This window comes from Haliotis rufescens, unplaced genomic scaffold (genome assembly GCF_023055435.1).
Source record: "Haliotis rufescens isolate VD_foot unplaced genomic scaffold, xgHalRufe1.0.p SCAF_2, whole genome shotgun sequence".
NCBI classification, from domain to species: domain Eukaryota; kingdom Metazoa; phylum Mollusca; class Gastropoda; order Lepetellida; family Haliotidae; genus Haliotis; species Haliotis rufescens.
Genome location: NW_025963890.1, coordinates 26,240,412 through 26,267,939, shown reverse-complemented (window position 1 = coordinate 26,267,939; position 27,528 = coordinate 26,240,412). Strand labels below are relative to the sequence as shown.

At 40.4% G+C, this 27,528-nt stretch overlaps 1 protein-coding gene across 2 annotated transcripts in view; it reads right to left on the bottom strand.

Annotated features, from left to right (window-relative positions):
* Nucleotides 1–27,528, bottom strand: part of LOC124120534 (ubiquitin carboxyl-terminal hydrolase 24-like) — a 229,118-nt gene that overhangs the window by 53,227 nt on the left and 148,363 nt on the right. The window contains exons 47-54 of one of the 2 annotated variants that reach the window (XM_048399798.1): nucleotides 27,068–27,171; nucleotides 25,690–25,803; nucleotides 23,595–23,694; nucleotides 18,603–18,722; nucleotides 11,230–11,325; nucleotides 10,219–10,351; nucleotides 2,129–2,247; nucleotides 1,202–1,315 (exon numbers count right to left, since the gene is read on the bottom strand). In XM_048399798.1, the coding sequence (XP_048255755.1) occupies nucleotides 1,202–1,315; nucleotides 2,129–2,247; nucleotides 10,219–10,351; nucleotides 11,230–11,325; nucleotides 18,603–18,722; nucleotides 23,595–23,694; nucleotides 25,690–25,803; nucleotides 27,068–27,171 (900 nt within the window). The remainder of the gene's footprint in view (nucleotides 1–1,201; nucleotides 1,316–2,128; nucleotides 2,248–10,218; nucleotides 10,352–11,229; nucleotides 11,326–18,602; nucleotides 18,723–23,594; nucleotides 23,695–25,689; nucleotides 25,804–27,067; nucleotides 27,172–27,528) is intronic. The other variant, XM_046483373.2, reaches the window with a different exon arrangement.

The window sequence follows — 27,528 nt, the reverse complement described above, 5'->3', positions numbered from 1 at the left end:
GCAGGATTCTGTGGGTAATTTTGTATTGAAACGAACAGTTTTACATCCTGTGTTGTACTGAATATTTTATTACAGATATTGTTCCAATTTAAGTTTACAAATTGTAATTCCCACATTTCCAGCCTTTTAGCTTTTACTTTTAGGAACTTCAACTAAACTAAGCGATTTAAGGTATTATTTAATGCTGCTGATAACACCATAAGGTTCTAAATAGGATGAGTGAGTGAGTTAAGATTTAACGTCACATCGGCAGTATTTCAGCCATATCGTGACGAGTTAAATAGAATGAAGAGATACAATACATTTCATTAAATTCCCCATATGATCGAAACTCTTTAGCTGCCTTGACCAAATCTATAATTTGAGAGACACCCTTCTTAAACTGAAGAAAACTGATTTCCTATTAATTTTGATATTAGGGTTATGAAACATTGGCTCAGTTAAAAAAACTACTGAAAGATTCGGGCCTGATTTTCTTATCAAGCACTATAAATGACTGAAAACAACTTTTCCAAAACTCATAACTTATCAAAGATAATTTTCTCTCAATGAATGTTACACCTAAGACAGCAGTATTGTGTTAAGCTTTAAAAGGTTGCATGATAGGAAAACATAACAATATAACATAACAGTATGAATACTTCCTTTTTCATTTATTTATTATGTGTTTGTATCATTATCTATCATGTACTTGTCTGATTTTCGATCACAAACGTTGATACTAAAGGTTTTTTTGTTAAGCTGACATACTCATGAATCTGACATAATATGCAACCAACCATGTCGGATTAACAGGACTTATATATAATGACCTTCAATATCAGCCAATCACATACTTGATTATGTCTAGATGAAAACATGGGTATAAACTATTAAAAACATGGTATTCAAACACAGGGGTTAGTTCAGTACACAAAGAATCTTAAGAATGACTGTCCCATTGACCTTGACCTCCAATAAATGTCACTCGATTGCTGATCTAATTCCCTACCTTAAGGATGACATATACCAAAATTCACTCTTGTATAAGGATCTATACTCAAACGTTGCATTATAAAAGAATAAAAAAGATGCCTCCATAAAAACATCTTGTATTTACTGTCATCTAAAGTAATAGAGAAATGCAAAGATACAGACAAACCTGCACAATTGTACAAAGGTACCAATGGAGGAATGCATATAACATGGTAAAATGACTCACCATTAAGTGTTTGACCAGGTTCATGCTGAAGGTTTTGTTGCAGAAGCTACAGTACAGCAGCATGTCAGTGATGGTGGCATTGCTCACAATCAGCTCTCGCACAGCCTGAACCACCTGCACACAACAAAAAGACTCTACACATTGCCAACTAAAATACTGTACCAACTCAACACAGGTAGAAATTAACTTGCTTCTTTGATTGGAGAAGTACTCCTTCTTACACCAAGTAAGTGTTATAGCTATTGCTAAAAGTATGTTACAGAATTGAAGACTTATTTATTACTTGCTCGTGAAGAGATCACCCGTTTAATAAACATACAGCTGTATAACACATTGTGTAATACCAAACAAATATTGGAAGCTCTCAACATCCCTTGGCTTATTCAACGACATTGCATGTGGCCATGATAGATCACTGAGAGGAGCTTATCCCCGGCAACCCTGTTGCTAGGCTGACGTCACATAGCATTGTTTCGCCGGTAAATCTCGCAACAACATTCCACAAATAATGTCATAGGGTATTGTGATGTGATTGTAAACTTTGTGGTGCAGGGTCCCCTTTCCACAAAGCAATCGTACTGTAGCACAATGACAGTCGTAAGTTTCTGTTCAAGTATGTGAGTTACGAAAACTTTCTGGAACAGATGCCTGAATTCTAAAGGTGAGCCGTTGTGTGGTATTAAATTAAAACGTGTCAACTTCTGACATGTTTGAAGTTTTATTCTTTTAAACTCAACTGAATTATGCCGTTGATCATGTAGGTGTCTGCCTATTCACATACGACAATGAAATTCTAAAAAAAAACGTTTTATAACTGGCAAGTGATAAATAAAATACCACACGAGTTCCTGTGTAATACCAATTTTATGAAACTCATGAATAGTTCTGGTATCTGATGAGCATTCATTCTATATGTATCTCACATACCTCACGGAGATAGCGAAAAGAGTCTGTACCAAACACATATTTTTCCATTTCTGTTGACATCTTGAGAAAGACATTTGGAAATACTGTTTTTGGCTTGATGACAGGAAATTCACCAATATCTGGAATGACAATAAGACAACATTACAATGACACAGATAATTAGTACATTAAACAAGACTTACCTGTAAGTTGAAGTTTGACTGGAATTCTATCAGACAGTCAGGAGTGATGAAGGGGTAACATGAGATTGCAACTGCAAATGCGTATACCAGACTTTAAAGGGAAGCTTCGACAGTTTGGCAATAAATATAAGGACTAAGGGAGGGAAACTTGGATGGGCATGTTACCCATGACCGACAATGCATTTCTAGCAGTATTCAGGGCACTATATCCTAGTCCTTCTGAAAACAACAAAAACAGAAAATCTAGAACTTCCCCTACAGTGGGTGAACTGGAGTAGCCTGCCTCTGACTACAAAAGTTGTACCATCTGTCCCAATATGATTTGTATTGCTTTCTGGTACTTGGTTTCTAAGTGTTCCACAATAATGTCTGTTGTTCACGGGTCCATTGTTCTATCAAAATTCAAGCTGCAAGGATGGAGTGCATGGATCTTTTCTCTCTCCATGACCCGACAGTGTAGCAGGAAAAGCAGCAGCTACAATCCCAAAGAACTGTGTTATTGATCTGATTTTTACTGTCCTTCTAAGAATCTCAGCACCTAAACTAATGATGAATTCTGATTTTTAACTGTCCATTTCCATGGTCAGATCACATGAATTAAGCCAAAATCCAAAAATTTCATATTTGTGAAACCTTGGTCTGAGGTGAGGTGTGGTGAAATTGGTTTTAACGTCGCGTCCAAGATTGTTGCACTTATATAGCGACGTGCATGCACGTGTGTGTGTGTGTGGCTGCTTGTACTAGTCCGGACTGATGCCGATTTATAGTGCCAGCTCACTGAGATACCATGCCGCAGTTTAACATGAATACCCCACTCAGACACAGTATACTGACTCTGAGCCGACCAGTCCTTGTTTTAGCCCCTTAATGCCGAGCGCCAGACAGGGTAACAACAAGTACCATCTTTTAACGTCTTTTGGTATGACGCGCCGGGGATCGAACCCTGGACCTTCCGCTCTCCGGGCGGACGCTCTACCACTGGACCACGGAGGCGGTCCTCCTTGGTCTGAGAAAAGTTCATGCTCATTTGTGTTTGCTGTCTTAAAGCTCTGCACGCTAACGTCGAACCCATTCGACAGAGGTGTCACTTCTCGTGCATCTAATGTCAACCCATTCGACAGGCGAATAGCATAACGACACCCCAAAATAAAACTCGACATATCTATTTACCAATAAGTCTTTGCGTAACATTTAAATTACGTATGACATGCATAAATGCTCAGCTTGATCAATATCAAAACTTTCAGTCATTTATTTACCTCAAAAAGAAAATATCGCGAGTTAAAAAAAGTTTCGGCCAAACTACCAGAAACGGCCATTGTTGACTTTTGGCACTTCACGTTGAGCGGCATGCAGTCCGATATTTTCTTTATAATTTCATCATTTTTCCTATTCGATCATAATTTTTTGTTTGCTGACGAAAGGAAAACACTCATGTCCCTTAATTTCTAAAAGTTAGCAACTTTCGGTGTAGCTAATTGTAAACAAAAACAATCTGAATCGTAACATCATCGATTGGATGGAACTTGTACGATCATGGCAACGGCGGTAAACAAACAACTCCACATGCATAGTTATCCCGTTAGACTATTACAATCATTTTGTTACATCTAACTTAATTTTCTAGAATAATTGACACGTATGTATAAATCTTTGTAAAAAAAAAATCATTTTTAAAGAGTTTGCAAATGATTTCGTTTGATAAACTTTCGGACACATTGACAAGCCGACAAACGTCAGTGATACGTTTGGGCGTGGCCTAACTCGCGATTTGTTGAGTTGAACAAAGTCAACAAACACTGCGAAAAATTACAAATATTGGATGATACGCAAAATCTGAACTGATATACATTCTAGGTAAACCATTCAATAGCAAAATAATCCAATATATATACTCGGACCCCATGGTACCGCGGCATTCATCGTATCGCGGCTTTTGTGATTTCCGGTAGTTCACGCGGGACACGCCTCTTAGCGGCTGTCTATTAATGCTAATCAGTAACCAGGAAGTGCTCACTTCGTAAACAATTTCAATTTCCTCGGAATGTGAAATTTTGCTGTAAGTAAGGAGTTATTAATCCGTTGATACATATTTCTGGCATCTGTTGTAATAATGCCTTACCCCCATCTATCAATGGCCAACGATATAACCCGCAGTTCCCAAAGTAAACTTTCTCTATCGACCTGAACTAGATCATCTGCATATTCATGACGACTAATGAGGTAACGGAAGTTACGTAGTCCGCACATTTTTTCCCGCTCTGTGCCCAGAATCTATTGGGAGATCATAAGGGCCATAATGCCAAACTTAGAAATACGTTCTTCACTAGTAACCAAAAGATAAATACATACTTTGGGCATACTAGGAGTGCTTTTTATATATTTATTGTTGACTTTTAACATTTTTCCATTTTGTGACAAATTATTGTCATCCAATTTTTTTTAAACAATCTTAAAATATCATTTCTGATATTTTGATGTTGACTTATAAAAATATTTTTCTCTTACTTTTCGGTAAATATGCATTGAATACCTATTGCTGATAACACATTTAGAATTTTACTTGTGCTGTCTTTGCACTTGTCTGGACAAATCACTGATGTCTGGCATGATCATACCAAGTGGTTGGTAGAATTATGTCCTCTTTTTGTCCAATTCGGATCTCCATACACAACTTTTATCTGTACCGCGATACGATGGAGTTCTCTCCCTTGTCAAACTGAACGCGAGGCCCGGCTTTTACTCGGAGCTACTGATGTAAATAATGAACTTTTATAAGTAAAATATGCATTGTTTGATAACATGAATGATATCTGATACAGAGAACACGAATAAACATAAAGGTTAGTGAGTGCATTTTGTTCCGTTTAGCGTACTTGACAAGTACCGCGATACCCCGAGGTTGCAGGCTACTTGCAATTTTAGCTATCATTTCTGAAACCGGAAGCACGTACCGCATGTGACACATGAAGGAAAAATATGCAAAAGTTGGTAAGCTATCATAAAGAAATTCCGAAATAGATTCAAATTCAAAAGAAAATACATAATTTACTATTTTTCGTCAACTATTTACTATTTATTGATCTGGAGAGCAGTCTTCACTCCTATTTGTTTCATATTTCTTCGTGATTGTCGCCATCAAATGTGTAAGTCTAAATCCGAAACCGTAATGGATTTCACGCTCGATGATTTGAACTTTAAAATGTTTCCGAAAACGACCGCAACGGACAGCGATATTACGTATTGATATGCCATAATAATAACAACATAATATTGTTATTGGTCTAACATTACAAAAAGAACAATTTAAAATATTAAAGATGTTGAAAACTTTCTGAGAACCTCCCGTCCTCTGAACCGATTAAAATTTTGGTACACGACGAGGTAGTGGAATATATAGATTCTAGGCTCCTATATATGTGATTTTGTACCCAAAACAAATTAAATTGTACCCAAAATACTTTGTGAATTTGAACCTAAGAAAGTAAGACAATAGATCTATAATTATATTTATGTTTTCATGTAGATGAACAGAACATATAATAAAATATTTCACCAAGTTCATAATATGATTATGACTGTGATCCTTGAAATTGATTGTTTAGTTTTGAGAGAAAATTGACGTCTTGTCACTGAAGAAGAGGCCAGTTAAGTTGGTTAAACCTAAGTTAGAATGTATTGTTTTGATAGGAAAGTGATATTATGTTAAGTTTAAGACACCAAAATTAATGTATATCTTTGAAATAATTCTAGGTAGATCTACAAAATCACATACCCATTTGGGTCTGAATGATTCCTTTTCTCATTTTAAGACAAGAATTTGTTTTACATAACAAAACAGGCAGATCTACACGGATCATGTTTTGTCCTAAAAATATATAAAAATGTGAAAAATATGGACACCTCAGAAATGAGGGCTTATAAAGTTATAATTCTACCTAACTTGTCACATGGTTTCAAAAGTCCTTATGAAAATCTTTTTTAAATTTTTTTTTATGACACTGACATTTCTGGCACTTGTGGGGAAAAAATAACTACTAAATATAACTTAAAACTTTAAAACCTGTAAAAAGCTGTAAATAATTAAACAATTACAAATCTATCATCAATACGCAATCATGGGGGCCTTCATATTTTTGGAATAAATTTAGAAATCCTTCGTGAAACTGTTCTTAAATCATGCTAGAATCTATGAATGTATTCCCGAAAGGAAAACTATCCCAAATGTAATGTGGAACTAACACCGACAACATGTACGTAGCATTTTATTGCTTATATATACCCTATCATATTCAGCAACGCGGGGATGTTATTTTGAAACAAGTTTTGTCAAGCCAATTTTCGCGCACCTGTTGTAGAGGGTGATCTTGCTGATCGACGATATCCATAGACGTATTACGTAGGATACACTTGTTGTAGTGAAACTTATCAGCGTGTATATCGCAGAAATATGAATCATGTCCCATTTATATTCACCGTAACATTGAATGGTGATTCTTAAATATCAACAGAAGTTCAAATAAAAGATACCGAGAAACTTGCATGTGGCATGTTGATTTATCGTCTACCGTTTCCGGGTCACGGGAGCATGCAAGGTCAAACGGATTAACTAATACGCGAATTATATCGTCAAAGTCACATTTTTATTTCATATTAGTGGTGATTACTGATACTGTGTATGGACTTATGTTTTTGCTGTATGTGATAGGCGAACTATTTCAAAATTTACTGTAATTGTTTCGTTACGAAAGATTATTAGCAGACTACCCCTGTCTGTGACATCACATCCGGTGATCTTTGCACTTATTGAAATAGTGCTGTCAGAATTCACGATCTTTATTTTCGATTTTCTCTCGTCATATTAATCGGAATATGACGAATAAAACATTCTTCGATGGAGAAGATCATCAACTTTCGCCAAGTTTTATTTATAAAGGCAATGAAAACTTTGTTGATATTAAAATAGCAATAAGTTATGCGGAGGTCGGGCGAAGCGCGCCATGTTTGATTTTAGGACGTCTGCTAGCATCATGACACGGGTTGTTTATTTTTGTATATCGTAAATATTCAACCAAAACGCTTGAAATTAGGAATAGTGAATATTTATAAGTCATTAATTGTTTCCTACAAATTTTATAACATGACACGTCAGATTAACCTGAATATTCGTATTTCTGCAACCGACATGATGACCTCGAAAATTAAGTTATTTTTCTGTTTAACGTTTAGATAATAAATTTACTGAAATGGTTCATAATCTACCACCGCGCTGTTATATGCCTATAAAAATAAACGAATTTTTACTCAGTTAAAATTAACATATCGGAGATATGATTATTGAAATCAATTTGCACAAATGTTACGATATTAAAAGGTTCCTAGCATGAAATGCAAACCACCTTCAATAACGCAATTCAGGTAAGTTCAAGAAAATTTACAAATTTTGTGTTCGCTTTGGTCTTAACCTTGGAATGATTGAAAACATCGGGATATTTTTATATAGTATTGTGTAGTTTTCTATCAGGAATAAATGTGCAAAATATTTCTTCAATTGGCCCTTGTTTAATGAGGCACCGACTGTTTGAAATCACCCACCCTCTTTAGAGCGCCTTATGCTAAAATTAATCCAGCAGGCAGGAGTAAGAAGTGTGAAAATAATTCAGCTTCCTCCTCATTTGTGAAGAAACTGTCATCAATATATCCCAAGCAAGCCGAACCTAGGGATCTTAGAGAAGCGAAAACAGACTTTTTATTAGTTTTGAAAATAATTGGGGGGCCTCAGTGACTCTTCCCATGGTATGGGTGGGGTCTCACACCATACAATTGATCCTCTGTAGTAGCCTGTTGACGCTCTCTGGCTGATTCTGGTGGTAGTCCCAATATCTCAAAGATTTTTTACCACATCCTCGCCAAAAAGAGAGAAGTTTTCAAATCAACAAAGTTTTGATGTCTGCCAACTTGGGGTCGATAGGCTCAGAATATCCCTCATTAAGTACGAGACTTTGTCTAACGTAAGAGAATTCATCATCCTCATGTGAAATACTTGCCTCCTGCAAGAATGAGCACATTTTTTCACATGGGTCAGTAATAATGTCCCCAGTGTTAGAACACAGTCCCTGGGAATCATGAGGCACTTGTGAGGGTTCAATGTAATCATCTCCACTTTCGCACAACTCATAATCCGAGAAGTAATTGTCCTCTCCATAGAGGAGAACTTGTTGATTGTCAATGTTCTGTTCCACAGATTTGAAAGATGTTCCCAGTTGCGAAAGCCCCGCAGACATTTTCTTTAGCTTGTCAAGCTTAATTGCCATTTCTGTAACCAAGTGCGAAGTCCCAGCATTAGCTACACTGTCATCTGAGATAGTGGAAGGTGTAGAGCTTGTGGAGCTCATAGAATTGGACATCTTTGCCTTAGATTTTCCCTTGGATTTAGATTTGTCTTCCACAGGGACCATATTATGAACGTTGTCCCCCATAATGGCTGCCGACACAGTCAACCAGTTGAGATACACCCAATATTCAAGTGGAAACTCTAACAACTCTTGTTAACCAATTTACCTCAGAAAAAACAACTCGGAGAACAAAATGTATCCCCAGCAAGATAGTTTTAGTGTAGTCCTGTCCATGCCACAAGGTCGCACTAGTCTACTCATGCACAGTTGCAATCTCATGGAACCCCTGAATCATGTGACTGGATGGTAGAATAATCAGCCAAGTGGTTCATCATTATCATTTTCTTTAAGTAGATAGATGTTTCTCTTACATGCAAAAATGGAAACAGCTGCTCACAAATTTAACTTAATGTTTGGACATGTGATATTATCTTCTGCTGTAAAAGCTCACCCTTGTGATACATTGCTGTTCAATAACAGGACAATTGCATGATTTACTCACCCTCTGTTCTATATCAGGACATTCACATCATTTACTCACCCTCTGTTCTATATCAGGACATTCACATCATTTACTCACCCTCTGTTCTATATCAGGACATTCGCATCATTTACTCACCCTCTGTTCTATATCAGGACATTCGCATCCTTTACTCACCTTCTGTTCTATATCAGGACACTCACCTTCTCTTCTTTATCAGGACAATCACATCCTTTACTCACCCTCTGTTCTATATAAGGACACTCACCCTCTGTTCTAAATCAGGACATTCGCATCATTTACTCACCTTCTGTTCTATATCAGGACACTCACATCCTTTTCTCACCCTCTGTTCCATATCAGGACATTCACATCATTTACTCACCCTCTGTTCTATATCAGGACATTTGCATCATTTACTCAACTGTTCTATATCAGGACACTCACCCTCTGTTCTATATGAGAACACTAACCTTCTGTTCTATATCAGGACACTCACCCTCTGTTCTATATGAGAACACTCACCTTCTGTTCTATATCAGGACACTCACCCTCTGTTCTATATGAGAACACTCACCTTCTGTTCTATATGAGAACACTCCCCTTCTGTTCTATATCAGGACACTCACCTTCTGTTCTATATCAGGACACTCACCCTCTGTTCTATATGAGAACACTCACCTTCTGTTCTATATTAGAACACTCACCTTCTGTTCTATATGAGAACACTAACCTTCTGTTCTATATGAGAACACTCACCTTCTGTTCTATATCAGGACACTCACCCTCTGATCTATATCAGGACACTCACCCTCTGTTCTATATGAGAACACTCACCTTCTGTTCTATATCAGGACACTCACCCTCTGTTCTATATGAGAACACTCACCTTCTGTTCTATATGAGAACACTCCCCTTCTGTTCTATATCAGGACACTCACCCTCTGTTCTATATGCGAACGCTCACCTTCTGTTCTATATCAGGACACTCACCTTCTGTTCTATATCAGGACACTCACATCCTTTACTCACCTTCTGTTCTATAACTTGACACCTCACAGTTGGCAATAAGGACAGCTAGGGCTACATGAAGGTTAACAAATTCTCTGGACTGGATAGAACTCCATCTCCGACTGGAACAATCCTGTAAAAGAGTGCTACGAAACTGTAGCCACCCTGGCTATGTAGTCAACAGTTAAAATGTCAATAAAGACAGACACTTAAATGACAGTGTTGATTTACATGCCAAAGTTAAGCCTCATTAAGGAGAGGAAGTTTACAGAGCAAAAAATGCATTTTGGTTGAAACAAGGTAAAAAATTCAAATATTGCAACAAAAAACAACTGAAACACAGATGTGTTGAAACTAACACAAAACAAATGCCCAATTTCAGACATTTGGTACAAAAATGACTGCATGATGCTCATGAATAGCTTAGTTTAATATAGCTGCAGTGGAAATTGCATTCAAACCTCCTGAACACATTCAGGTGTAATCATTTGTGGAAACAAGCATGTGAAGTTTCAGCTTCATTCGTCAAGTAGTTTCTGGCAAGATGAATTATACAATGCAAGGAAATAAATTTTGTGTGAATTTAGGAGCATGATCCGAATGCAAAAGTCAAATGGAACTTAAATATATCGCAAAATATAGAACATAGGTGTCGAGCACCACTAGTAATTAGGCATACACCAACTTTTCAAAGTTGGCCAAAAAATGGCCCTAAGAAATATCTGTAAGCTCACCTGAAAATGAGACTTTATGAAATAATAAACTGTTAAACAAGAATAAGCAAGCATTTAACATAGTTTTTCTATAAAATAAACATGAAAATTTATTGTATAAATGACAAAATATTGTATGTTATTTCACATACCATATACACATCTTATATCAAAAGTCATAATGACACACATGAAAATGAGTAATGGGGAATCAGAGTACCACAGGTGCAAAGCTCACATCTTTTTAATAGTATTCAGTGAAAAGGTTAGACCCAACAGCTGTATTTTCCATTTCCTTATTGTGAAGGCCATCACTCACCTGACTCTCTCCAGCAGTGATTGGCTGACCCAGGAGAAATGTGATGAGACGACAGAAACCCTGGCGACCATTCATGTGAGAACATGCTTTGGTTCCCTGCAACAAAAGTTACAATGAATTAGAAGTGAACTCAAAGGCAACTTATCGTAACATGAAGATTTTTCACTGACAAACCAGTACATGAATTTTTGGTTTTGAATTTAAACGAGGAAAATGTTTATGACAAAGCTCAAAGAAATGCATCCAACCACATGTTGCTGATAATGCATTTTCTTCTTCCAAGAAATGATGAATAATCAATTGCCCTAAATGTTCTTCATGAAAGGCCACATATTCAATACCATATTATTACCACTCTAAGCAATCTTAGAAAGTGCAGAGTTCATATGCCACTTCCAAATGAAAATGATAGATGGCAAGCAATAGCAGTGCCTGAATGGAGTATCTTACAATGTCTATTCAACACCAACAGGAACACCATATGGCACTGTTGGTGACATTATCAACACATCTAAAATTTGACCTTATTTCCACATGGTTGTAAGGTGAAATGGGGTTTAACACCCTGAATGCCCAGTTGTTGTTTTTTCAGACTCACATTTTCATAAGTTCTGAAAAGTAAATGTTGTGCCTCTACTATAAAATTACTCAAAGTTGTAGAATATTAAATTCCCTATGAGGGGGTTAAAATTATTTGCAAATATAAGAAGAGTTTGAAAAAACAGACGATGCTAAGTACTATCAGAAATTTGGTTAATTTGCAAAACATAATTAAGAAGAATAAGAGATGGATGAACATATTTATTATAAACAATGACCAAATATAACAATTCGATGTAATAGAGGTAGTATTCTTAGAATTATTAACAGTGATAACTATTGTTTGATAATTCTTACGAAACTTCTACCTCTATTACACACCTGCCAGAATATACCAGAGGGACCCTGGTGGGATCCGCCTCTAGTAACTCCCTGTGTAATTGACAGCTATCTTCTTCTGGAAACCATTATGTACTGATTCTAATCCTACTGAAATTCCCCTTGAAGATTTGAAAATCAGAAAACTATGTCAAGAATCAGTCAATATGTGATATTTTCACTAGCTTTACTGTTATATTTGCTGATCTTGATCATAATAAACCTGGATTGTGACTTATAATACCGGCAATTGCGTCACTTCCGGTTATGACACTTCCCCTTATGGTAATGACGTCTCTCTAGGTCTATTTCTACCCCAAAGATGTCATTTCCTGGTTAGAAGGATTTTGTTTGGCTATTTCCAGTGCTGACATCACTTCTGGGTCCTCTATCACTTCCGGTAAATAGTTGACATTTAAGGTGCTTCTAATCCATCCTACACCTAATAAGCAGAATAATCAAGGGTGTACTTATCCCCTGATGCTAGTGGTGTCGGATCTACGATCCCCTTTCATTAATCTGTTGAGGATGGGATGGTTTCCGATAGATAATCCATAATGTTGAAGTACAGAATGAAGGGCTGATCTGTAACCTTCTATTGTCTGAATTTATTGTCTTGACGTAGATGAAGAAGGAAGTCCGCTATCAAGGCAAGCACAGTGTATCCGGATGTTTGCATCTTCTGCACGAAAACTTCCAGGCAGTTAGATGTAGGCTGGGCAGATTTTCATGGAATATACTGGACTTGGGCTGTCGGAGCATATCTCGACGAAGTGGTACCTGTATGGGTTCCTCCATTAGTAGCTTTAGTAGTCTGGCGAACCATGACTTGCTGGGGCATATTGAAGCTATCAGTATTATTACGCAATCGGTCTCCTTCACCTTGTGGATGATCATGTCTAGGAGAGACCATGGTTGGAATGCGTAGCCGAAGAGATTTGTCCAATCCATCGAAAGAGCATCGATCTGTTGAGCTCTTGGGTCGGGAACTGGGCTGTTATAAACCGGAAGTTGATTGTTCTGCCAGGTGGCGAATAGATCTATTCCTATGTCCCATATCTTAGATATCCAGCTGAAGATCTGTGGATGTAATGTCCATTCTGTTGCCTCTATTCTCACCCGACGTGAGAGGCTGTCGGTCAGTATGTTCAGTTTCCCAGGTATATGTCTCGCTTCCATCCGGCAATTGAAGGAGTCTCCCAAGGCAAACACCGTCATCAGGGAGTTGGATCTGGTTCCTCCCTGCTTCTGAATATAAGCCACTACTGTGGTGTTGTCCGTGCTATGAGAACTGATGATAGATGAAGCTGTGTTCTCCATTCCAGGATGGCGTAATATATGGCCTTCATTTCCCTGCAGTTGATATGAAGGTTCTTCTCCTCTGTGTTCCACGATCCCTGTACTGTGAGATCGTCCATATGAGTTCCCAATCCTAAATCTGACGCAACTGTGAATAGATGATGTTCTGGCGTCAGATACTTCAGCGGGATGCAACTCATCACATGTTCTCTGTGATACCACCAATGGAGGTCTTGTAGCAAAGTTGTAGGTAACTGAGACTGGAATTCTAGGCCCTTCGATCCTATAGAGTTGACCCATGTCTGTAGAGGACGTAGCCTCAGCCTTCCTCTGAAGGTCATATCCTGTAGAGACATTAAGTTGCCTAGCAGAGACATCCACCACCTCAGCGACTTGCTGGGTTGACTTGAGATTGATTGGATCATCTTAATAGTCTTGTCAAATTGATCCTCTGGTGTACATAGATATCCCCCGTCTAGCTGGAATCTTGCTCCGATGTACATAATGTCTTGGACCGAAGTGATCCCTGACTTGGCTGGGTTGACTAGGAATCCTACGTATGTCATAAGCTGGACCAAGAATATCATGTCCTGATGTAGCTGATCTTTCCCTTGGTCTGCCACTAAGAAGTCGTCCAGATAACCATGGATTTAAACTAGCTGATGATGGTTGAACTTGATGACTGGCGCTGTAATCCTGGTGAATAGCCAAGGTGCTATTGCTATCTCGAATGGTAGGACTTGGAATTCGCAGTGTTGGCCGTTGATTGCGAAGCACAGTTATTTCCGAGATGATGGGACTTTAAGATATGCATCTGTAAGATCTAGGCTGGTAAGCCAGTCTCCCTTCTTCAACATCAACCGTAACTTCCATATGGACTCCATCTGGAATTTTGGCAGAGGCATTAGATATCTCTTGCTGAGGGTGTTTAGATCTATTATCATCCTCATCTCGGTTGTGTTCTTCTTCAGAACTAAAAAGATTGGGGAGTAAAAGCCTTTGGTATTGTTGGATTCCTTTAGTTCCCGAATTGACGGCCAATTCTGCAGCTGCTAACTAGGCTCCTATGTTTCTTTAAGTGTAGCTCGTAACCGTGAGCAACGAGGTCTAGAAAACAGTGGTCGGGCATAACTTTCAGCGTATGACAGAAGGCGCCCTGCCACTGGGCCCGGAGTCAGCGTTTAGTTGAAAGACGGTAGGCGTAAATTGCAATCCATAGACATAACCAGGTCGAAAGGATCTATAACGTCGGAGGGAGTTGTAAGGAATTCAGAATTTTCTTTCCCGTCTGCCGCTTGATCTCCCTCCCCGTTTCTTGTAGTCTTGCTGGAGAAAAGAGTCCTGCGAAGATTGTGGCTTGTCATACCTCTGCCTCGGTTGGAAATCTTTTCGAGAGGGGACAAACTTCTTCTTAGGAGGCTGTTTGGATCAGGAGTCCGGAAAACGTCATATGCGCCGGACATGTCCGATTGGGAATCTCAAATGTCCGTTTTAAAATATTGCTTACCGGACATTTTAAAAAGTATTGTCCGGACATTCTTAAATTTGGACCAGACATGATCAACAGTTAGGACTGAGCAGTTTCTGTCTGCAGTTGCAACACAATGAAGATTAACTACACTGACAAGCTTTGTTTGTTTTGATTGCTGTAAATACATCGTACCTACATGATAGTCCAATCGGTCAATCACTGTAATAGGCAATAAACTGAGTTGACACCGATTAATCGAGGATTAATTACTGAGAACATCTTGTTAATTTGAGTGAAAGGTGTTTACAACTGTACATTAATACCTTGCATCATCGATGTACCTCATTATCCTCACAATGCTACGATACGTAACCTCAGAAAAGAAGCGAAAGCGTGACGACAGCCAGTCGACCGATGCAGATCAGTCGAGCAGATCTGCCAAACCCTCAAAGTCTTGACGATCATTTTGTAAGTCGTGGCTAACGACTTTCACTTGGTTGACATACAATGAGGATTTGCAGATTTTATTGTTTTCAGTAGCTAGTCGTATATTGAATCTTGATTGACCGCCATTTTGCTTTCTCGGACGATCGATATCCAATTGTTTTATGGTCAATAATTAAGTACAGATGAAAAACGTATTCAAATAACTATTGCTATCAACGATATTTTAGTATTTGTGATTAAATTATCTGTCTTGTTTTTAAAAAAATGTTTTCCATGTAAATCTAAAATGATGTTATTTGTCATTAATTGTTCGGTGAATTAAACAATTTAAATTGAAATAATTCATAATTCATCATATTATGAATACGTAAACTTGTAATGTGTGTGAAAAGTCGTACTAAAATACGCTATTTGAAGGGGGCGTGGCCTAAATGCAAATGTCCGATTGGGATTTTAAATTTTCCGGACCCCTGGTTTGGATGCAGATGAATTATGGTCCAAGGGCTGCTTGTTAAAAGCTGTGGTCGCTGATATCTGTTGCAACGTTATGAACTTCTTGATCTGGCTAGATACGGCCCATGACCTAATCTGGGGTAGGAGCTGTTGTCGCTGTAGCCTCAGTAACTGTGACGAAGTCCAGACCAGATGATAGTAAATCTTCCTGCATCTTGACGATAGAGTCAAGGAGGCTGTGGATTAGTCTGACTTGATCGGTCCTAGTAGTCATAGGTGTTTCAGGCCAAATTCCTTCATACCTCTTCAATAAGTTCCACAAAAGTGTAGCCTTCGCAGTGGGAGGCAGGTCCGTGGGGCCATACAGCGTCTTGCTGGTATGGCTGGCTGGCTTGGTTGCTGTGGACAGCCTGTCCATGAATACCGTGCGGCTTCCGTATGGTATTGTTCTCTGGTCTAGTGCTGGCAGGCCAGCTAGCTGGCTTGGTGACTGGTCCATTGGTTGGTGACCGAGAGCCACGCCTGGACGTTGTCCGTGGGCTGGCCGAGTGGCTCAGCTTGTTGATCTTGTGTAGCATAGCCTATGGCCATGGATGAAGATCTGGTAGTCTACTGTCACGATCTTAGCGTCCATATCCGACAACTTAGAGTCAAGCATGTGCTTCATTATCTCCTGCTGTTCTCTCAGTTGTTGTTGAATGAGATTCATGGTGAGTGCAGGAGATGATGAGGTCGCTGGAGAGGGAGGCACTGGGGCAGACACTGATTTCTCAGTAATTAACTTGTCAAGTTTCTTCTTAACCGGCTCTCTCCTCTTGGCCTTTGTTGCAGCCTCACACATCATTGAGAAGATCTCTTCGGATGTGTGACTGCATTGCTCACATCTCCTCTCCATGGTGAAGGTCTTCACTCTGCACTTTGTGCAGTTTATATGAGGATCTCCCGTGATCATAAATCGACCAAACTTCTTACACCCAGGCAATGGAGGGAGACTGCATTGCGACCTCACAAACCCAATACCAGCTATACTCATGTGTAGTCTCTTCCAGCAGCACTATTACTTTAAATATTTATTTATATGTCTGTTATAGCAATCTTATTAGAATAATCTTAGGTTAATGTGACCTACTACCAGGTGCTAGATTGTAACTACTATTATAGTAGGTGTTGACTCAAGCACACACAGGAAAAAAGTGATATGGCCGCCACTGCAACGACATGGCGTGGGTAGTTATGAGACTACTTTGCGGCAACTAATTGTGTGATTGACAGCGAAGAGGACATCTGTTGAAAATCTGTAAATTTTAGTTAGTATGATTGAAACAAAAATACAGGATTTATGGCAGATATGTAATAGAGGTAGAAGTTACGTAAGAATTATAATTTTTTCTGTACTGCAGCAGCTGATGAACAATACAATCTATCCCCGTGTTATGTGTTTTAGATGCTGAAGAAAATTTCATAGTTTTCTCGCTTATCATATGAACAACTGTAAAACATCTCACTCACTGATAAAAGACAACTTTATCTTAAAAAACAAACCGTCATCTGAGTATTACAATGTCTATATGACGCCACACCCCTCGTTATAGCGTGAGTAATTGCGATAAACATGGCCGGCCAAAAACATATGATCCGACAAAATAATGCAAGTATCTGACGCCAGAACATCATCTATTCACAGTTGCGTCAGATTTAGGATGGGGAACTCATATGGACGATCGCACAGTACAGGGATCGTGGAACACAGAGGAGAAGAACCTTCATATCAACTGCAGGGAAATGAAGGCCATATATTACGCCATCCTGGAATGGAGAACACAGCTTCATCTATCATCAGTTCTCATAGCACGGACAACACCACAGTAGTGGCTTATATTCAGAAGCAGGGAGGAACCAGATGTTAATATATTTCATGTGTTTTCAATAATACAAGGGTATTGTATCTGTATCATTGGAAATATGGGTATATATTCCAGGTTCATGGCATTAAGGTTCCCCCATCCGCAACCTTATACATACAACAGCGTGACTGAGGGGCCACCAGGTTTCTGTACAATGCCCGTGGGGGATGTGGTGGCATGTGGTCCTGTACACAGAGCACAGGTCACAAATCAGGTGAAAGTAAGTAACCTTTGTTGTGGACAGTCCCTGGATGGGTCCTGAGAGTTTCTAGGGCATTCTGAGAATGATTGTTGAGTGCAAACTGATCTAGCGACCGGGGTAATAATAAGCATGCCCCTGTGTTGTGTGGAATGTGAGCAATATAAATGTCCCATTATTATCATTATTTACAGATTAAAATAAGTAATGCAGCAAGGAGTGTTTGGGTGATCCTGGCACAGTCAAGCTTGTTAGGCTCATCATCAGCTCAGGGCCCTTGCCTGCTTTACATGCAGCCAAGACAGTGAATGGGACTTCCTCCATGGAAGTGCTGCCTGGTCGAACCCACCAAGAACTTTTCAGAGAATGTGAAGACTCCCCAACACTACAGCCTTCTCCATTACCCAGATTGTCAGAAGGGCTGTATTCCCGGTAGCAAACCCGGATACTCTTCCAATGTCAGCCAACAGAATGGGAGGTACCAAACCTAAAGCACCGAGAGCAATGGTGAGTCGGACAACTTGGTACTTGGGCTGCAAGTGTGACATTTCAAAAGCGAGGCCCGCATATTTGTCATGGTTTTCCTGTATCTTGTCAATCACATGTGTCAGAAGGGACAGAAAATTCAATGATATAAATTATTATCATTATCATTATTATTATTATTATTAATGATACTCACCATCTGCACATAGTTGCGGATGACTGTAAAGTACTGGAAGCAATTCTTGACATGGTCTACAACATCTTTCTCCAGCATAACCAGCAAGTGTTCTATGACACAGTCAAAGTTCTTGTGTGTCTGTGAAAATTAGTAAAGTCAAAATATATTTTTACATTTGTATCCTTATCCTGCATTACTCCTTAATCCATTTACTGCTGTTGTTTGACAGAAAGACGAAGCTGTGAGAGTTGTTCCAACCAGTTGTCCAGCAATACCCTCACACAGCTGCCACGTGACCCAGAAGTGGTGACGTCACATAAGAGCACATTACTGCTTAGAACATAACATCTGAGGACTTCGTGGGGAGGTAGCACTGCGACGGGAGGGCACTTAGACGAAGTAATGCAGGATAAGTATACAAGTATGTAATTTATTTTTTAAAATTACTAAAAGAATTAAACTTATCCTGCAATACTCCTTAATGCATCTTTATCAGATGGTACGGCAGGTGGGCATACCTAAGATGTGATCCGAAATACATCCCTGTCAAGCTCCAAGTAAACAGCACGATGACCAGAAAACAATGACCATTCCTGTCAGAACGAAAACAAGAGTGTGAGGATTGCAGAATGTCCAGGTAAAAGTACAGTGTGAAAAAAGTGTGAGCTAATGTCTAGAACTGAACTACCGAGCTAATGCTACTAGCATGTAAACCTTCTAGTCTGGGGTGACAAGCACCAGAGAGGTCAAAAGGTCAGCTCTGGGCATCGGGAAGAGTACATGTTGCTTGCGGTTGGTGACTTGCTGGCCAACAACCAAGGGGCCAAAGCTGTGGAAACCCTCCACGTAAAGGCTACGTCTCTTCGGTAGTTGCTGGCGAGGACTGTGACAGAAACCACAACCAAACTTCCATGATGGATCGGACGGAGCAGTTGCTGTGGAGAGGCATGGTAGAGACAATCGCTCTGACCTTGTAAGGAATATTGGCCCTGGAGGGATCCAAGCCAGGAGTCTTGCAAGCCGTAGAAAGAAATCTTGTAACTGCAAGGAGATTGTGTTGACGGCAAATGTCTGTCTGCGAGGTCATGGAAAACAGGGAGGTAACAGTCATCTCCTGGCTCCATTTGGTCTTCGGCACCCACTATTGAAGAGAGAGGTGTGATGGTAAAGGATTGGTCTGGCTGCCCAGGGAGTTGATTCTTGGCTATGAGATCCCATCACAGCCCAAGATGAATGGCACTGTGCGCCCTGCGCTCCAAACGGAAAAGGCATGTCAAACTCATGTAGCTCGTTCTCCCTTGCCACAGTAGCCCATATCCAAGAGGAAGACTGAAGTGGTTCAAATGGGGCATTACGCAGCAACTAGAGTGCCAGGTTCAAAACCCACACCGGGGGTTGGAACTTGGCCTTCTGATCCTCCAAACTGAAGGAGCGCAGCAAAGCTTTGTCATTCTGAGAACTTCTGGGACTGCCACCAGGTAAGTAGTAATTATACTGCCCTTGAGGTGTCTTTTGATGTGCAGGAACAGAAGAATTTCTGTCAAGAATGGGGGTCCTGATGTTTTCCCTGCAGAAACTCTCAAAGGATCGCCACTTGTTGTCGTAAATCCCTCTGGTAGAAGGTCTGTGAGCCAAATTAATAGCTGTCGCTGCTCTGGATGGATAATCCTTGGCACCTAAGGCCTTTTGCCAGGCATGAGATTCAAAACCTGTCTGTTTGGCCAACCTGGTAATTCGAGGAGGTTGTCTGTGGACATGTCTTCCAGATCCACCAACCAGCCAAAGTCAGAGCGAGGCTCTTGGTTTCCCTGATCATCTGCATCACTTTTGGAAGAAGTAATGGTGTCCGAAAAACATACTCTCTTCGTTCTTCTGAAGTGATGCTGAAAGCTTCCATCGGGGAGACATAAGTTGAGATCTGGTAGTTCTGGCAAGTGGCGAAGAGGTTGATGTTGGGATGACATAGGCCACTGACAGAGGTGAAGAAATACCTCGGGAAGGAGCTACCCTTCCTGATCTAGATAGAGTGCCTGCCAGAACATTCTTACATTTGGGAATGTGCAGGACCAAAAAGCGTAGGCCCAGCTGATCTATAAGATGGACGAACTGGAACGTCTGTCGAGGGAGGGAGTGAGAGTGTGTTGTCCCCTGATTGCATAGACAAAATATTGTGTGATATCGCCAATAAGAGCTCCTCCAAATCGAGGTTGTTGATGTGCCAAATGTGCTTGATGCCAGATCACAGCCCTGAGGTCAGTTCTGCACCCTGAAGTCGTCTGGTCCAAAACCTGTAAAGAAGCATCTACGAACAGGAGGGACTTCAGGGATAACTCTGTTAAGGAGACACCACCTAAGATGTTTGACTCTTCCGTCCACCAGGTCAGATGACTCCTGAGGCAAGGAGGTAGAGCAACTGATAGACAAGGGTCATGACATTTTATGTAAGGCGCCAGGGACTGTTGGTTCGGACCAAGGTGTAGGCGACCTCTGCTCGTCAAATCCTGGGTAGACGTGAGCAATCTCATGAGCACTTGTCACTGATCACTCCCAAAGTGTAAGCTGCTGTTATAGAGGTAGCAGATACGGTACGAAGTAAGGTGATTGTTTCCATCCCCTTGGAATTGTATAAGAGCTCACATTCTTATATCGAGGTGACGCTGAAGGGCGGTGTCTCATTACTCCGCATGTTGACATCGGAGGTCTGCTGAAGTTAGCGACTCGGTCACATTGATGTAAGTGACAGGCATCTGATCGAGGAGTTGTAGCATTAAGTACAAGTAGAATGCAAACCAATCTGCACTGCACTGCACTGCACTGCACTGCACTGCACTGCACTGCTAGAATTATGTCAGTTGACCAAATTCCGGTCAAAGATGTATACAGTCAGAAAGTTCTTGACAATTGACATTTAAATCACCCTGCTCGGTAGCCTAGAATCCCGCATTTTGGCCGGAGATAAGGTTCAAGCTCCACACACAGACAATCCCCTGCAAAATGTGTGGTGGACGGACAAGTGGTATTCCCGAGCTCTGTGAAGAGTGTGTGACAGGGCCGGTGTAGGAGCCAACCTGCCAACGATGATCCCGAGAGGTGGGTACCCGGTAGCCTTTGACGAATCTGTGAAATGGCTAATCGATCTTGAATAGTGAAGACCTACAAGTTCTGGTACAGATGCTGTCTACCAAAAGCCATGTGAACCAAGTTCAAAGAGAGTACTATCGCCCTCTACGTGGACTCATTCAACATAAAGGTAGGAATTTGCACCACGCCCTCACCATGAGGCCATCCTGACCAAGGGCTTAAGGGAAAAGGCGGACCTCCATTTGTATGAAAGCCAAAATTGTGTCTGGGATCTGGATAGTTGTTGGCTTTGACAACTCCATCATTCGATGAGATCCTCATCTAGGGTGTGTGTCCTGTCCGCCATCTCCAAAGCATGGATGGGAAAAGAGTTCTTCCTAAATCAAGGAATTTTGAAAGCAAGCGATAAAGATTATATCGTCCAATGTTGACACCAGATCCTTCAGGTGGATCTGGTGGAGATGGGCTTTGACCAAATTTGTGTCTCCTCTATCCACACCCGGGTCGGGTGATGGAGTAATGGCAGCCTAACATGACTGACTCATGAGCCAACCAGACCTTAATGCCAAGCGCCAGACAGGTTAACAACAAGTACCATCTGTTAACTCTCCTGAATGGCGACGTGACCGGGATGAAAGAGAGCTGCACCGGGATGAGCTGGAAAAGGCTGAATCACATGATGATTTAGTATGAGTAGATCGGTTAGGATCTCAGTCAACAAGAAGTGGCAAGGGGGTAGATGAAGGCGTCGGTGGCGCCACTGATGAGTTGGTGACAAGAGAAATTGGCAGAGTAGCGGGGAACCCTGGGTAGAGCCAGAGAGCTGAGAAGAGGCACCAAGGGAGCCGGGACTGCCAGTAGTGTGGGCGCCAACGTTGCAGGAGGCACCGCTGAACCCACTGGGGCAGGAAGTGTCTAAGTCATAGATGTAGCAGCTGGCGTCAGGTGAGACACAGGTTCAACTTATGAACCGTCTAAATCCAAGAAATACCAGGAAAAATATAAAACAATCGACATACCTTGTAGTGAAGCAATACAGTGTATCGCGGTATAAAAGGAATTCTCTCAAAGAATGCGAGAGAAAAAACATGTGCAGCATGGACTAGCTGGAGTCATGACATGACAAATTTCACAACTGCACATCACCTGCCTTGGTGGGAAAACAGTGGGTTATAAACCTCAACATGATATGAGAGGTTGCAGGTTCGATTTTATGTCATGGAATTTTCATGTAAGAAAAACTTGTGACTTTTAGCCAATCATCAAACAGAATTGTGTTTACATCAAGAGGCCTAGATATTACAAACCTAGGTATTACAATTGAAATGTAAAACCTCAAAGCACATTTAGAAGTGACCTATTTTAAAACCCAGGTTTGGAAGAGAACCGCTTCAAACCTGGGCTTCGGAGATGGGCTGGTAAACTAGGCTTACCCAAAGTTGTCAGGAACCTAATACAATATAGGGTAATACAGTGAATATAATTCTCAACAACACATATATGCCCACGTTGACTTACAAAGCAGTAATGTGTTTCCGGGTCACGGGTCAGCTGTGCAGGTTATTTTCTACACCACTGGTTGGAACAACTTCTTCACAGCTTTGTCTTTCTGTCAAAAAAACAGCAGTAAAAGCATTAGGGAGTCATGCAGGATAAGTTAAAAAATTAAACAAATATGTCATATGTAAGACATCACTCCAGTAAAACATACATAACATAAAGTTACTGGTCATTTTATCAAATAATGAGAAAACAGTCATCTTTGAAACGCATAGTTCGTTCCAGCTTGGCTCCTGGGGGAGTGTAATTCAGCACCATCAGAAACATCAGAGGAGGGATCTATATAGCAGGCACAACATATTCGGCAAAATAAGAACTTCTACTTTGACGAAGAATCACACTTTGTGTTGTCAACAGATGAAGACATACCGCCACACCACCATGGTAGAAGAAGCTGGAGATAATTCGATCCAAAATCTTTGCCATAAAGCTTCGGACATCTCTGTTTGGGCACTCCAACAAGAACGGCCTGGAATATATTTAAAAAACACCTAAGTGACTTAGTTCATTTTGTGCCTCTGTTCACCAAACAGGCAATGGGTACATGGCATATGAGGTAGATGTAAAACGCTCTAACACCAGTAGGCAGCTTGGGTTGTATTCTCCCCAGGGAGATAAGAATGATAACTGGAATGCAAATAGGTCCACTAATTGGGGAACAAATAAACCACATTGGAGCAGATACTAGTACCTGCATAGGTATGGTGCTAGGAAACCAAGAAACATAATCAGGACCAACAGATGAATAAGAAAAAGGAAGACTAGGTGTAACATGACGACCAACAGAACATGATGGCAGTTTATTGTAAGGTGCAAACAACCAAGAAAGATGATTGGTGTGTAGTTAAAACATGAACGCTGTAGATGAATTGATCAATAATGGGTCATGCTTCCACGATTGGTCAAACAATTGTTTATATGGCATGACATGGTCAATCTCCCAATGACAGTTTGAGGGAGTCGTGTCCAGTTCAGCTAACGTAGTAGGTGGCCTTTGAAGTCGATGTACATGTTGTGCTCCATGGGGAAAGGTCAGAATGTTGTCTCGGAAGTAGTCCAGTAACTCTTCCATGCACAATATGTGGTACTGTTCTGGCAGTCACAGTGATCCCACTCATATCATTACAGACCCACCCCTAAATTTGCCATGTTGCCTTACTTTGACCTTCGCATGACTTGCGTCAGGACACTTCCACACATGTCCATGTCTATCAAGAAAGTTCAGAGTGAGTCTGGACTCATCTGAAAACATTACACGAGACCATGAGCAATTCCCCCAGTCTCTACGCTCTAAATACCATGCTATCTAGCATGCAAATAAATGGTATACAAATAGGCACTGAAAACGTACAAACACAAATGGCGAATCTGATCCAACCGAACAAGCAATTATATAGAGTGAATGAGTGAGTTGAGCCTTACACAACATCAGCAATATTGCAACAAGATCACACACTTAACAAATCTTTGGAATCTCTTGGCATGAATAGCGACCTAACCTCAGAGAGTTCCAGAGAAGAAAACAAATTATGTAACATAGCAAAGTTGAATGTTGATCATGATGCAAAGGCCAGATCTGAAACAACTTGTGGTCATTCACACAAATGATTTTCTAAAAATCTGATTTATATCTGAACAAACTTGTTCACCTTTAGAGGTGAGGTGAGGTGAAATGGGGGTTAACGTCGTGTCCAAGATTATTGCACTTATATAGCAACGTGCATGCACGTGTGTGTGTGGCTGCTTGTCCTAGTCCGGACTGATGCCGATTTATAGTGCTAGCCCACTGAGATACCATGCTGCAGTTTAACATGAATACCCCGGTCAGACAAAGTATACTGACTCCGAGCTGACCAGTCCTTGTTTTAGCCCCTAATGCCGAGCGCCAGACAGGTTAACAACAAGTACCATCTTTTAACGTGTTTTAGTATGACGCAGCCGGGGATCGAACCCCGGACCTTCCACTCTCCGGGTTAGACCACGGAGGCGGTCTGTTCACCTTTAGAAACATCCATGGAAAACATCTGCTTAATTCGTCAAATATTACAGATAAGATCACAACAACAGTTCCTACATGTCTCTGATAAACATGCTATAACTGAAAGTGAGGTGAGGTGAGGTGTAGTAAGGTGAGCTGAGCTGAGGTGAGCTCATTTGAAATGGGGTCGCACGTGTGAGTGTGGATGCTTGTACTAGGCCCGACTAATGCTGGTTTAATAGTGCTACCCTACTAAGATACCATTCCGCAGTATTAACATTAATACCCCACTCAGACATAGCATACCAACTCAAAGAAGACCAGTACTTGTTTGTTTTGTGTGACATGGTCGAGGATCAAACCATTGACCTTCCGCTCTATGGGCAAATGCTCCATCCACTACACCATCAAGGCAGTCCAAGAAACGGAGGACTAAATATGATGTCAAATGGTGGAAGATATATATCAAAACAAGGTGTGACCTACTTGATGAACTCTTGTCCCTCTTTGCTGGAGAGGTATTCCACCAACCAGAGACACGTATCCTTTGACTTCATCAGCAGAGTGTCCACAAGCTCCACCCACTTATCTAACTCTAAGCTGCAGTACAAAAACAGTAAGAAAGTCAGTTATAGTGCTTCACTCCACTTTCAGTAGAATGTCATTTTTCAAGGCATTTCAGCTTAATGTAGGTGGAAGGCCCAAAGTGATGCAGGTTGCAGATATTTACTACTTTGATCAAACCAATGGGCACAGGGGGCGACTAAGATGACAAACGATGTATATGAGCAGGCTGAATCTGAGAGTCCAGGCCTTAGGTAACTGGGCTTCCATGCACCCGTACAAAACAACAGTCATCAGAGATGACAATCCCCCCTGGCTCCTGAACAAATCATCTGATTGTTACTGTGAAGTCCAACTTGATAAGAGAATTTCTATCTAATCTGTCTATACCATTGAATTGGGATTGAATTTTGTATTTCTATGTCAGGTACACACCACTATGAACAGAGTCAAAATCAAACATGTTGCCCTGGACGCAGATAAAATAGCAATTCTAAATAATCTCTGAATAGCAAAAGGTACCAGTTGACCACCTGATCTTTGTGTGTGCACAGTTTTAGATATGATCTGGACAAACACACCACTATGAAGAGACTTGTTGCCTTGGAAACAGGAAAAACTTCAAACTTTAATTATTTTTGTTAAATTCCTAAATAGCAAAAGGTACCATTTCAGCCCTTGGTGAATACATGTACCAGGTTTGGATGAAAAGTCTTTCACAGGTTTCATCTTGTGTTCCGGAAACGACACCTACCCCTACCTTTTGAGACTAAATCCAAATCGTTTCCATGCAAATCATAAAAAAACAAAAAGGCCCAAAATGTGCAAATAGTGAAAGGCACCACTTCAGGATCTGTTTGATATATCTGCCAAGTTTTGTTGAAAGACATTGAACGTTTTTTGAGTTGTGTTCAAGAAATGAAATCCGCCCCCTTAGTCCAAATTGTTTTGATTGAAATTGATGGACGGACAGACAAGGAGCATTATCCGGGGAGATAACAACAGTCATGAGTTTTTGTTGTTCACTTGGGTTTTTTAATTCATCTTTTAAACACAAAATAAATAGATATAAGCAACATACTTTTTGTCAAACAACACATGAAGAAAGCCACTTGAGATCGGTATCACAAACCATCTGGTCCAGATATTTTGGACCCAATCACCGAGGTAGTATGAACTGAAGGGCATGTGTAGCTGCAAACAGTAATGGTGTCCACCACATCAGTCAAAGTGAGCAAGTGTTTAAGAGGAAATGACTTCCAAATGACACAAGTCTGGACCAATGAATGTTTGTACATACACTGTTTTGCGGCGATTCCTCAGATATGTGTTGAACAGAAAGCGAACTCCAAGCTGCAATGACTGTACACACATCACACCATAGTCAGCATTATGCTTCAGCTCCTGGAAATACAGATCAAATCAGGGTCAAAAATCAAAATAGGCTTAAAATCTAATTGTATGTAATTATATAAATCATAAACTTATAGTATACAAAATATAAAAAAATTAAAACGCTGTAGCTCACCTGGATAAGTAGTCAACAATTTAACATGTCAACAAAAATCACAAAATACTTATCATAGTTAATAATTCTAAGAATACTACGTCTATTACATTATTGCGATAATCCTGTATTTTTGCTGTCATCACAATATAAAAACCTTTAGATTTTCAACAGAAGTCCACTTCACTGTCGGCTGTCAATAATCAGTTATGTGGATGATCATTTTTTACTACCAAATGCTCTTTTGCATGCGC